The sequence below is a fragment of the Oryctolagus cuniculus genome, chromosome 9, assembly GCF_964237555.1.
Source record: "Oryctolagus cuniculus chromosome 9, mOryCun1.1, whole genome shotgun sequence".
NCBI classification, from domain to species: domain Eukaryota; kingdom Metazoa; phylum Chordata; class Mammalia; order Lagomorpha; family Leporidae; genus Oryctolagus; species Oryctolagus cuniculus.
Genome location: NC_091440.1, coordinates 85,145,409 through 85,158,140, shown reverse-complemented (window position 1 = coordinate 85,158,140; position 12,732 = coordinate 85,145,409). Strand labels below are relative to the sequence as shown.

Here is a 12,732-nt window from a genome sequence, read left to right as displayed (position 1 = left end):
AAAAGTCGAACAGAATGACCTCTTGCAGCCTCCAATGAAACAATCAGTTCAGGTAATAATTATTAGCAGACAAACTGTTAGATGGGGGCAGGTATTGTGGCACAGTGAGTTAAGTCTCACCTGCAGTGCCAGCATCCCACATCACAGGGCCAGTTCGAGTCCTGGCTGCTCCACTATTTACCCAGCTGCATCTGAGAAGGCAGCAGACTTTGGCCCGAGTGCTAGGACCCCTGTGATCCAAATGGCAGAGCAGGATGGAGTTCCTAGGACCTGGCTTTGACCTGGCCTAGTCCTGGCTGTTGAATTCATCTGGGGAGTGAACCAGTGATAGAAAGTCTCTGTCTCTCCTGCTCTCTAGGTTGCTCTGCCTTTCAAATAAATAAATCTTAAAAAATAAATAAATAAACACTGGATGAAAGCTTGCTGGGGACTTTACAAGGCAGCAGATAAGATCCTTTGCAGCTCACTAAATGGGACATGAGACACTGTACTGCTCCTGGTGGAACGCAGTGTGATGCCCACAGCGTCATGGCTAAGGTACTGAAACCCTGCGGAACTGAGCTGGAGCCTCATTCGGACTCAAGAACTAAATCCCACTTACAGGGAGGTAGGGACAAGGATGCGAAGAAGAATCTGATCTGTGAGAAGCTCTGTAGGACAGGGAACCAAATTTCTGAACAAATCAATGGCTTAGGAGAGAAATCGGGGGTGGAGAGGGGCTTATGCCCAGAAGAGACTTAAAATATTATAATACATGAACCTAATTTGAGTCCTCATTCAAGCAAATACACTGTATCCTCCCCAAAAAAGGAACTTTTTTAGAAACCAGCAGAATTTTGTTAGGGGTAAGCATTTTGATGCCAAGGATGTAGTGTACATTTTGTTTGGCATTTTAATGCCATTGTGGTTATGTAAGAAAATGTTCATAATTTTCAGCAGTGCTTACTAAAGGAAGTAGGGCTTGCTTAGAAATCCTTTGTCAATTAAAAGAAAAGAAAAAAAGTGTAAATGAAAATAAGGTGGCAAAATCTTGACAGTTGCTGAATCTGAGTGATGACTGAGGGAAAAAGTAAAAAAAAATTAATGTTTAAAAAGAGAGAGAGAAGGAATAGATACAAGAAATCTGCTAGAACCCCAATGCCTGTTGAAACTAGAAATGGGTTATGAAGATCCCTTGTATCAAGGTTTCTCAAAAAGTTCACAGAAAATGGGATTAAAATATAAGTTTATTTTGGTGCACAAAAATTAAAATCCATATGTAAGTTTTATTATTTTTCTCATAACATTAGCAGAGATGAGAATAGAGGTTCTTGTCTTTTTTAAATAAATTTATTTTTTTAAAGATTTATTTATTTGAAAGGCAGAGTTACAGAGAGGCAGAGAGAGAGAGAGAGAGAGAGAGAGAGATTCCATCCACTGGTTCACTCCCCAGATGGCTACAATGGCTGGAGCTGAGCTGATCCAAAGTCAGGAGCCAGAAGCTTCTTCCAGGTCTCCCACATGGGTGCAGAGGCACAAGCACTTGGGCCATCTTCCACTGCTTTTCCACTGCCATACCAGAGAGCTGGATTGGAAGTGGAGCAGCTGGGACTTGAACCAGTGCCTATATGGGATGCTGGCACTGCAGGCAGCGGCTTTACCAGCTATGCCACAACACCAGCCACCATGTTCTTGTGTTGACACAGAAAGAATTCAGGCGTGAGACAGAGAGCAGTGATAAGCGAGGTAGCAGGATTTACTGGGGGTCGAGCATCCATCCGAAAGCTGGGCATCTCTCCAGATGGAATCTGAGAGAGTACCCAGTCATTCAGAATGGGGAAGGTAAGGCTGCATGGTGTATTGGAGAGAGTACACCTGACAGGCCAGACGGGCATCTCAGCACAGGGCTGAGCACACAGTCTGCGTTCAGAATGGGATCCAGTTCTTCCTGCCATTTCTCCTTCCTCCCACCCTCTTCTCCTGGGAAAAGGATTTGCTGGGTGGGAAAAAGGTATACAATTCCTCCCAAGATTTTATTACTCAGTGTTATCAGACTGAGGCACAGATAGGCTTCTCCTAGGGTACCAGGGTGTGGGCAGGACTTGGTAGGGCAAAATACTGGGCTGTTCCAAGGTGAGCAATGAGGCTGTTTAACCTGCTGTGCCACAATGCTGACCCCCATCAGCTTTTTTTTTTTTAATTAAAAATTTATTTATTTGAAAGGCAAGGGGGGGGAGAGAGAGATAACTTTTTGAAGTAGCCTTGTATATGTCTGTATCTGTATATGTTTATAATTTTTATAGCGTGTAAAGAAAACAAAGGGGCCTGCGCTGTGACGAAGCGGGTTAACGCCCTGGCCTGAAGCACCGGTTTGAGACCTGACTGCTCTACTTCCAATCCAGCTCTCTGCTATGGCCTGGAAAAGCAGTACAAGATGGCCCAAGTCCTTGGGCCCCTGCACCCACTTGGGAGACCTGGAAGAAGCTCCAGGCTCCTGGCTTCAGATCGGCGCAGCTCTGGCCGTTGTGGCCATCTGCGGAGTGAACCAGTAGATGGAAGACATCTCTCTGTCTCTACCTCTCTCTCTCTCTGTAACTCTGTCTTTCAAATAAATAACAAATAAATCTTTAAAAAAAGAAAACAAAGGCACAGTTCAAGGACACTGGGACGGGTCTCAAATCCGCACGCTACGCCCTGTGATCTCAGCAGTGCTCTGCAGGATGGAGTAGACCCTGGCTTGCTTCAGCACCCTCCTGGCCCAAGAGATGCTGAACTTTACTTTCATTGTATGGCTTCTCCAGTCTCATCCTGATTTCCTATGGGCAACCATGCCAGCTAGAGGCTGCATTCATCGCCCAAGAATAAGCAGTGGTTTCCTCGTGTGGTGGAATAGGAATTCTAATTTAGAGAGAGACCATTTCCTCAGACAAACTCTCTGCAGGAAGCCGGCCTCGTCACAGACTCCACGGTGAGCACAGGCTCAGGTTCCTGGGGCCTCCATGGCTTCCAGCTCCTTCGCTCTGTTACGATCTCGAGACTTCTAGGGTGTGAGATCTCAGGTGCATTCAAACCACCCCTTTAAACAATCCTCATGAGATGCTTATGAAATTTTACCAGCTTAGCTATTTTTAAAAAAGATTTATTTATTTATTTGAAAGTGAGAGTTACACAGAGAGGGTGTTAACCTGCTGCACCACAGCACCAGCCCCATATTAGCTATTTTTAAATGCAGAGTTTCACCATTATGAATGCACAGAAAGATCTCCATAACTCTTTTCTTGCAAAACTGCAGCTCTCGCATTAAACAATTCCCATGCTTCCCAACCCCCACCTTAACAGCCACCTTTTCTGCTTTTTGCCTTGATGAATTTGATTCCTCTCCTTAGCTCACCTGAGAGGAATCAGGCAGCTTCTGTGCTTTTGTGGCTGCCTGATGTCCCTCAGGTTCATCCATGCTCCACCATGCGTCTCACTTCCCTTCCTTTTCAAGGCTGAATAATATTCCATTGCATGGAGAGGCCACTCTCTCTCACTTCACCGTTGGCTACTGTGACTAATGAGTGCACCAAGCTACCACTGCTCACAAACGTACAATTTCTCCCCCAAGATTTCAAAAGGCCCCGCTCTCAGGCCAAGGTTCAAGCTCAAGGTCGTGTGAACTCCCCTTCTTTTGAGAGGTCTGCTAAAGCTCACCTCCAAGGAGCAGACGCCTGCACGGGAGGGCCATAGCTCTGTTCCGTGTGCCACACAGGGCCCAGAGGGCAGTCCCTGCCTTTTCCTGGCCACACTTCATTTCAAAACGACGTAAGTGAAATCTGCCGGCAAGTGGCTGACAAGCGAAATTGGCTCCCTTTGCCCTGGTTTTGCAACCCGCAAGGGTCAGCTGCTGTTGCGTGAACAGTGTCTCTTCCCAGAACTTCATTCCAAATGCGTGAAAGGCCATGTTTGTCTCATTTAAAAAAAAAAATACTGTACTTCCTCCAAACAGTGCACAGTTAGAAACCTGAGGTATTTCCCACTTGGATGCAGTGACGATTGATGCTGAATTGCATATCCATATGCATGTACCCTTGCAGTATTCTAGGACAGAATTGAAAATGTTGGTTCGAAGTGCGTGTTCGTTTAAGTTTTGACAGGTCCAGCAAAATTGCCTCCCTAAAGGGTTATGTTAATTTATGTACTGGCTTTAAAAGAAAGAGCTGACCTTACTCTTTCACACTTAGAGCAAACATTCTAGTCTGTTCTAACTTGCTCACCAGTGTTGTCCTCTCTACAAGTAAACCTAACTTGTACTACTTCATTAACAATCTGCTAGGAAAATTATCAGTCAAGTGATTATAGTTATCTGATTTTTTAAAAAAAAAAGATTTACTTATTTATTTGAAAGTCAGAGTTAAACAGAGAGAGAAGGAAAGGCAGAGAGATCTTCCATCTGCTGGTTCACTCCCCAATTGGCCAAAACAGCCGCAGCTGTGCTGATCCGAAGCCAGGAGCTTCTGCTGGGTCTCCCACACAGGTGCAGAGGCCCAAGCACTTGAGCCATCTTCTGCTGCTTTCCCAGGCCACAGCAGAGAGCTGAATTGGAAGTGGAGCAGCAGAGACTCGAATCAACGCCCATATGGGATGCCGGCACTGCAGGCAGCGGCTTTACCTGCTACACTACAACCCTTGTCTGGAATTATCTGATTTTCAACAACATCTGTGTGCTGATAGCCTTAGGCAAGTTTAGTGGGCCAAAAAAAAAAAAGTCATTGTATATTTCTGCACATGAGAAAATTTCAAGGTTTCTTCTGAGACATAAAGTTAATCTTGTAAATGTTAGCATCTTTTACTTTCAAGATCATAATATTTATTTATTTATTTATTTACTTGACAGGTAGAGTTATAGACAGTGAGAGAGAGACAGAGAAAGGTCTTCCTTCCGTTGGTTCACTCCCCAAACAGCCACTACGGCCAGCACTGCACCGATCCGAAGCCAGGAGCCAGATACTTCTTCCTGGTCTCCCATGCACGTGCAGGGGCCCAAGCACTTGGGCCATCCTCCACTGCCTTCCCGGGCCACCACAGAGAGCTGGACTGGAAAAGGAGCAACCAGGACTAGAACTGGCGCCCATATGGGATGCCGGCACTGCAGGCGGAATATTAACCAAGTGAGCCATGGCGCCGACCCCAATGATAATATATTTTTAAAATCAAATATTTTCTTTAAAAAAAAGAAAAGGATACATATTTATTTTCATTTTATTTGAAAGGCAGAGAGAGAGAGAGAGAGAGATCTTCCATCCTCTGGCTCACTTCGCGAAAGTCTGCAATAGCCAAGGCTGGGCCAGGCCTGAGCCAGGAGCCTAGACCCAATGTGGATCTCCCTTGTGTATGGCAGGAACGCAAATACTTGAGCCAAGACCTGCTGCCTCCCAGGGTGCACATTAGCCAAGCCAGGACTCAAATTTGAGGCACTTGGATATGGGAGACAGATGTCCCAAGCAGCCACTTAACCCCTGTGCCAAACACCTGCCTCTCCAAATCTCTTCAAAACTTCAGCACCCTGTTGCCCTCCCTTTCTAATTCATAAATATTTGAAAAATTACTAATTGCTGAGAAAGATCAAGTTGGCTAAGGGTCTCAAGCCAGTTTGACTGGAAGAAACATCTGTCCCCAGACCCCAATCTTAATGACTTAGGCCACTCTGTGGTCTGTGTCACGGTCAGCCTGGGCAAGGGACTTCCCAGGGATAGTTCCAATAGGAAGATTTCATCAAATAACGACATCCAGGTTGGAAAATGAGCAATCGGTGGTTCTCACCGACAATAGATACCCTGGGAGGCCATCTTCATGGCGTTTGTAAACATTTTTATTTGTCGGTAAGACAGCGGGATTTGCGCAGCGGCGAGAGCGCGCTGGGGCCTCCGCGGACCCGGGCGCCCCTGGAAGCCGGCTCCTTTTGTGTGCGCCCGCCCTCCTCTGCTCCAGCCTGCGCGGTGCAGAGGCGCGTCCACGCCCAAGCGGGCTGGAGCCCAGGCCCGCAGGCCTCCTTGGGAGGCGGCTCCGGTACCTGCCTCGTTGTCGGGCGACAATTGATTGGCCTCCATCCGAGGATTCCGGAGGCGAAGTGACCTTCCCTCCCGCCGGTCCCCTCCCTTCCTCGCTCCCGCCCGCCTCACGCCGCAGAATCCGAACGCTGGCCGCTTGGCTTTCCTCCTTCTCCTCTGGAAATTCCTCTGGCTCCGGGATTCCTGAAGTTATTAGGAGAATTACGGTAGCCGAGGGGAGCACATGGAAGTTGTGACAGCTCCCAGCGGCGCGCCCCTTTCGCGTGTGCCCGTGGCGCGGCTGAGGAATCACCGCCGACACATTGAATGAAGTCAGCCTGCCGGGATGGGCCACTGCTGCTGCAAGCCTTATAACTGCCTTCAGTGCCTGGACAACACGGTACTTCCCTTGCCTGTCTCTCTTCCTCCCTCTCCTCCTTTGCAAGGGCAGGGGGAGGCTTGAGCCAGCCCCAGCCAGTGCTGTCTCTCGTCCCCAGCATGCCTGTGCGCTTTGTTGCTGAGCAGGGGGCTCCTTAACTGGCTCCCGTGGGCTAGATTGGGAGTAGCATTCACGGAAACATTTGCTCTCACATACTCTGCAGTGCCTTACATAATTCGGTATTCCTGCAGTCTCCCGTGGAACTGTTGCATTTTTCCTGAAATAGTAGGGACATCTTGAAAGCCACACTGCCAGGAAATCCTTGGAATATTCTCAATGCCTTTGAGTGTACCTGGGAAGCCTAAGACGCCCCGGTTGGGGGGGGGGGGGGTGTAGATTAGCCAGGCTCCTTTTTCTGTGGCAAGGGCTAACTTTGAAAGTTTACCTTTTTTTTTTTTTAAAGGCATCTCTCCTTGTCGTTTATATCCTTGATGCCAGAGAAGGCACACGGGCAGGGCATGGTTCTTTTCTCTGTACTTGTTTGCATCAGAGAGCAGAGAATATCAGAGGTTGCGAGGGTCTGAGGGTGTGTTCAAGGCTTCATTGGAAGGAAGATTCACAGCCAGGGGACCAAAACTAGAGAAGGAGGGAGAACTGTGTGGCAATTCCAACACAAAGCCTTTCTTTGCCTGCTCCCTGAGCCTGCAGAGGGATTAGGTTATGCTTTTAATTTTACCACGAGAAAGGTATTGGCAAAGACTCTTGTCTCTGATATATTTTATTATGCACTGTTTGGGTTTCTCAAAGATGCATGAAATGGGATTTCATAAGGGGTTGAAATTGCCTGCTTTAAGCTATCCACATGGGCATCAGCTGTCCCCATAGCTTGAGGTGAGGACGTGAACAGATGAAGGGAAATATATGGTTTAATTTAAAACTCATTACAAGGCAGTCACATGGGAGCATCTTAGTTATCACTTCTGCTTGTGAACTTCGACCCAGAGTAGGTTTGCGATTATCAATGAATTTCAAAATTTTTTGGCACCAAAATAAACTTAATTGCATTTCTCATGCACTTTTTGAAGTGCCTTCCTAGATGCAATAAACTGATATCTTGAAAGTCTCTTTAGTACTTTTGTGCCAATGAAAACTATTTCAATGGGTTTGGCTTTGGCTTCAGTGACTTTGAAGTAAAATAATTACATAGTCCTTACGTGCTTTTAGCAAATTCAGATACAAAACATTTGCACTCAAGTATCTGCAGCTCCAACACTGAAGGACTTAAATCCTTTTTCAACAGAAGTGGTCACAAAATGATGTTGAAGAAAGGTTTTCAATGGTAGCTGTAATAAACAGGAATGACATGTATGATGATAATATGGAGTTCATATTCCTAAACCCTGATATAAAAGTTTTAGAAATAAAAACTGTAATTTATAGGCCTTCTTGTTGGAGAAAATATATTTTAAAGTGAATCTATCCCACCTGTCTTGTTTCAGATTGGTTCTTGAAATAATCATCCCCATGTTATTATTGAGGTCTGAGACTTTGGAAGATAATTCGATGTTATTTTGCCTCTTTAGCCTTGTGTGCTGTTTAAGTAACTTTCCGATGTCTTTGCTTTGAAACTTCAAACTCAGTACGAACTATTCTTGACTAATATAAACTAAAAAACTTACACTGCATTTATTAACTTTTTCATTACATTGAGGTCTATATTTTGGGACTTTTGCTATATTTCAGGATAGTATTCCCATTTGAAATTTCACAGGTATTTATCCTTGTGAGTATCTCTTGTGAAATCTTAGACTTTATTTTTAAAATAAGATGTGTTCTATTTAGTTGCCTACTTTTCGGGATACCTTCATGGGCACTATGTGAAAATCATTTTATGAGAACACTTCAAAAAGTTCATGGAAAATGAAGTAAAAAGTAAATTTATCTTGGTGCAAAAAATGCTGACGACTATACGTAGTTTTTTCATAATAAGCCTTGCCATGAACTTTTCAAAGACCCAGTGTATTTGGTATTTACTTTGTGAGCGAGTCACTGTTTGTTAGAAACATCATAATCTCAAATCTCAGGAACCAGTGTCCCTTCAATTCCACCACAGAATTCTTCGACTCTAGCCTCAACATCATCTGAAAGAGGCCTGACAAATAAATTAAGTCATTTCTGATGACTTCTACCCAGCTTAACAAATCTCAGCAAACTAAACATTTTCTCCAAACTTCATAGAGAACGAAATGAAAACTTGAAGAACTAAAAACAAAATAAATGGTATTTCTAACAGTTTGTTCATGGTGAAGATAAAGAGATCTTGAAAAACATGGCGACAATGAAAGATCATTTTTTAAATAATCAGTGTCATAGATGAGGCTGATAAATGCCAGCCTGAAGATGCTTCCTTAGCATTAATTTATTGGTGAGGAAATTATAGAATCTTGTCTAAAATAGAAAATGAAAAAAAAATTAAGTGAACAAAGTTTTTATAGGCTAATTGTGCTTCTGTATTTCCAACTTATAGAAAGTAATCCATTAGTAATATTTAATGCTGATTTAATCTTTGCCATGTAACTGCAAGAACTAGCAAACAATTCTCAAATGGCTTTGCTGGCCCGTTTGGGGTTTACCAGTTACTGGTTTGGTTGTGCATCCACCATTTCCAGAGAATTTATAAGCAGGTAGGCAAAAATGGCCTGTATAGAGCAATTCAACCTACATATGGGACTGGACTACAATTAAGTGAAAGTTATGAAGTACTGACTATGCCTGTTTCTGGAATTTAGTGAAAGAAGTCAGACTAGAACCACAGCAAGCTTTCTTGGGGAAGGAAAAAAAAAAAGTGGAACATGAATTGTGCTTTGAGGAGTGAAGTAGAAATTGACGAAGCTGAAGATGTGAACTTGTCATTCCAAGCAATGAGTGTGTTCAGGAAGGTGTTTCAGTTCAATCTGATGACGTCTGAGGTAGCAAACCTCATGGGAAACAAAGCGCATAGGGAGTGTGGGTGATTCTCCAAGCTGAAAGCCAGGCACAGGTTTTAAAAGTTGAGTTAATGAAAAGTGGCAATCTCTTGGGTTTTTGAGCAGAGGTACAGTCTGTAGTGAGGCACATCTGCTCGTGTTTACAAATTTAAGGCATGACCCAGGAAGACCACCAGGACCCCCGAAGGGTCCCAAAGGATCTGTCCCTTGGGTCACCACCTGTGAACTCGGCGTGATCCAGGTTGAAGCCAACAGCGATGGGTGTGCAGAAGCACCTGATCCATGACCTCCTGGAGGTGGTCAAAATTAGGAACTCCAAGTGATTAAGAGAAAGAAACCAGGCGTAGAAACTAGAATTCCAATTTTTTTTTAAACGAGAGAGAGATATAACAAGCTAACAAGCAGTAATGGGCCTGACACATGTTATTTTCTTTTAGCGTCAGAAGCCCAGCATAGAAGAAGCCTTGGTGTGAATGGGATCCAAAGCCAGTGAGTTAGGCTCTTGAAGAACCCAGTGGCCTGAGAGCCTTTCGGGGGAAATGTCCCATCATCCCTCTGGCCTGAAACGTACCCATGAAGCCATGCGACTGTTACTGGCCCCGGAGACTGACTTGTTTAAAGCTGTCTTTGCCGACCAGCTCTCCTGGTCCTCTCTTGAACTGTGTGGTTGGATTCGGTCTGTTGCCCAGTCTTGTGGACCAGGTACTAGCCAGTCCTCCAGGGCCTGATTTGCATATCTCTATCTAACCTTCCGTATGTGGATTGTAACCACGGAAACTAATCCTATTTACCTTTTCTCTGAATTCCTGATGGGGTGGGAATTGGGAGAAGGCACTTCACTGTTCCCCCCAGGTGTGTGCAGGCTCTCTGACAGTAATAGGTCATTTGGGAAGGTGATTAAAGCAAGGTAGAAACCCCAAAGGCCAGGAAACTTCTTTTAATTGTTCTTAAAAGATTTATTTATTTATTTATTTATTTATTTGAAAGGCTGAGTTACAGACAGAGTGAGGTCTTCCACACGCTGGTTCATTCCCTATATGGCCACAACAGGCGGAGCTGGGCCAGTCTGAAGCCAGGAGCCAGGAGCTTCTTCCAGGTCTCCCTTGTGAATTCAGGGGCCCAAGCACCTGGGCCATCTTCTGCTGCTTTCCCAGGCCATTAGCAGGGAGCTGGATCAGAAGTGGAGCAGCTGGGACTAGAACCAGCACTCATATGGGATGCCGGCGCCACAGGAGGAGGCCTAACCTGCTACACCACAGCAGCGGCCCCAGGAAACTTCTTAAGTGATCTGAGGGTACTTTAAAAAGTCAATAGGAGGGGCCAGTGCTGTGGTGTAGTGGGTAAAGCCGAAGCCTGAAGTGCTGGCATGGGCGCTGATTCAAGTCCTGGCTGCTCCACTTCCGATCCAGCTTTCTGCTATGGCCTGGGGAAGCAGTGGAAAATGGCCCAAGTCCTTGAACCCCTGCACCCACTTGGGAGACCTGGAAGAAGCTCCTGGCTTCGGTTCGGTGCAGCTCCAGCCATTGTGGCCATCTGGGGGGTGAGCCACGAGATGGAAGATCTCTCTCTCTCTCCCCTCTCTCTGTAATTCTTTCAAATAAATAAATAAATCTTTTAAAAAAAAGTCCATAGGAAAATGCATATAACGAAAAACCTATGCATGTTCACATTTTTTGCATCAAAATTACCTTATTATTATTATTACCTTATTATTACTCAAAAGTGACTCTATTTTCCATGACCTTTTGCAAGCGCCCTCACCCACAAACAGATTAAAGATGAGGGCATGAGCTAGTTTCCTTCCTCCTGCACTTACTCCAGAATTTCCCCGAAGCATCAGTTAGAATTAGCATACCTCTCCCTGGGCCCATGACTCTGTCCATTTCAATGGCTTGTTAGTGATCCCTGATATCCTCCTATGAAATTCCCTTATTAACTATAGTCTCTTCCCCCATATACCCAAGGGCAAAGGCTGGAATTGAGCACTTTTGAGTTTAGCCATTCTGATTTCTTTCTTTTTTGACAGGCAGAGTGGACAGTGAGAGAGAAAGAGAGACAGAGAGAAAGGTCTTCCTTTGCTGTTGGTTCACCCTCCAATGGCCGCCGCGGCCGGCGCACCGCGCTGATCCGAAGGCAGGAGCCAGGTACTTATCCTGGTCTCCGATGGGGTGCAGGGCCCAAGCATTTGGGCCATCCTCCTCTGCACTCCCAGGCCCGAGCAGAGAGCTGGCCTGGAAGAGGGGCAACCAGGAAAGAATCCGGAGCCCCAACCGGGACTAGAACCCGGTGTGCCGGTGCCGCAAGGCGGAGGATTAGCCTAGTGAGCCGCGAGGCCGGCCTGATTTCTTTCAATGCAACCTTTGGATTTACTCATTTTTCACACAGACATTGAAATATATTGGAGAATATTAAAAATGTTTGCCCTTGACTGCTCTATATTAAATTTTATTTCGGAGTAGAAAAGCAGATCATTTATACAAAACCACAATGGCCTTAGTGTTAATTATATGTGGAAGAAATAATACTTATTGACTAATTCTGACGTGGTATCCATGCTGCCTTAAAGCCATAATAACTGAAATGAAACACAAAAGGTCAGTCTACCTCCCATGAGATTTTTCCACAAAGCTATATTATGAATCTGGCCAATCTTCGCAATATTAATATTGAGAATGAATGCAGTATTCACCAAAGTATGATAGGCAAACAGCTTGAAGACTTGTTCTGTTGATGTCACGTTTGGGCTGGTTTATTTTGAAATACAAAAGAAAATGTTTTCCTGTGAAAACAATGTTCTACCTAGAAATAAACCCTAACCTGAGCCCTGGGTGAAAAGCAATGTTGTTTTAGTATAAATACATGTTGCATTTGAGTTTTTTAAATTTCCAGTAAAAGGATCGAGAGTTTGGCAAAAATGATCTGGCTCACATGATTAGATTTTCCTGATTTAAAAAAAAAAATTTACGAAAGGCAGAATTACAGAGAAGGAGAGAGAGAGAGAGAAAGAGAGAGAGAGAGAGAGAGAGAGAATATCTTCCAGCCATTGATTCAATCCCCAAACTGCCAACTCTGAGCCACATTGAAGCCAGGAGCCTGGAACTCCTTCCAGGTCTCCCACAGAGGTGGCAGGGGCCCGAGCATTTGGGCCATCTGCAGCTGCCTTCCCATGTGCAGTAGTAGGGAGCTGGATCAGAAGTGGAGCAGCCAGGACTTGAACCATATAAATGGGATGCCAGCATTGTAGACAGCAGCTTAACCTCCTATACCACAACTCCAGCCCCAGATTTTTCTGATTTGTGCTGTCTTCAGAGCAGATTAAAATTATAGGGAAAATTAGTTGGGGGTCTTTGGGCTTACA

At 45.0% G+C, this 12,732-nt stretch overlaps 1 protein-coding gene across 7 annotated transcripts in view; it reads left to right on the top strand.

Annotated features, from left to right (window-relative positions):
- Positions 1–12,732, top strand: part of MTUS2 (microtubule associated scaffold protein 2) — a 663,674-nt gene that overhangs the window by 574,041 nt on the left and 76,901 nt on the right. The window contains exon 1 of one of the 7 annotated variants that reach the window (XM_051834134.2): positions 5,893–6,408. The exons of the other annotated variants lie outside the window; for them this stretch is intronic. Within the exon in view, the coding sequence (XP_051690094.1) occupies positions 6,355–6,408 (54 nt within the window). The 5' untranslated portion in view covers positions 5,893–6,354. Of the gene's footprint in view, positions 1–5,892; positions 6,409–12,732 lie in introns of those variants that run through there. 7 annotated transcript variants of the gene reach the window in all.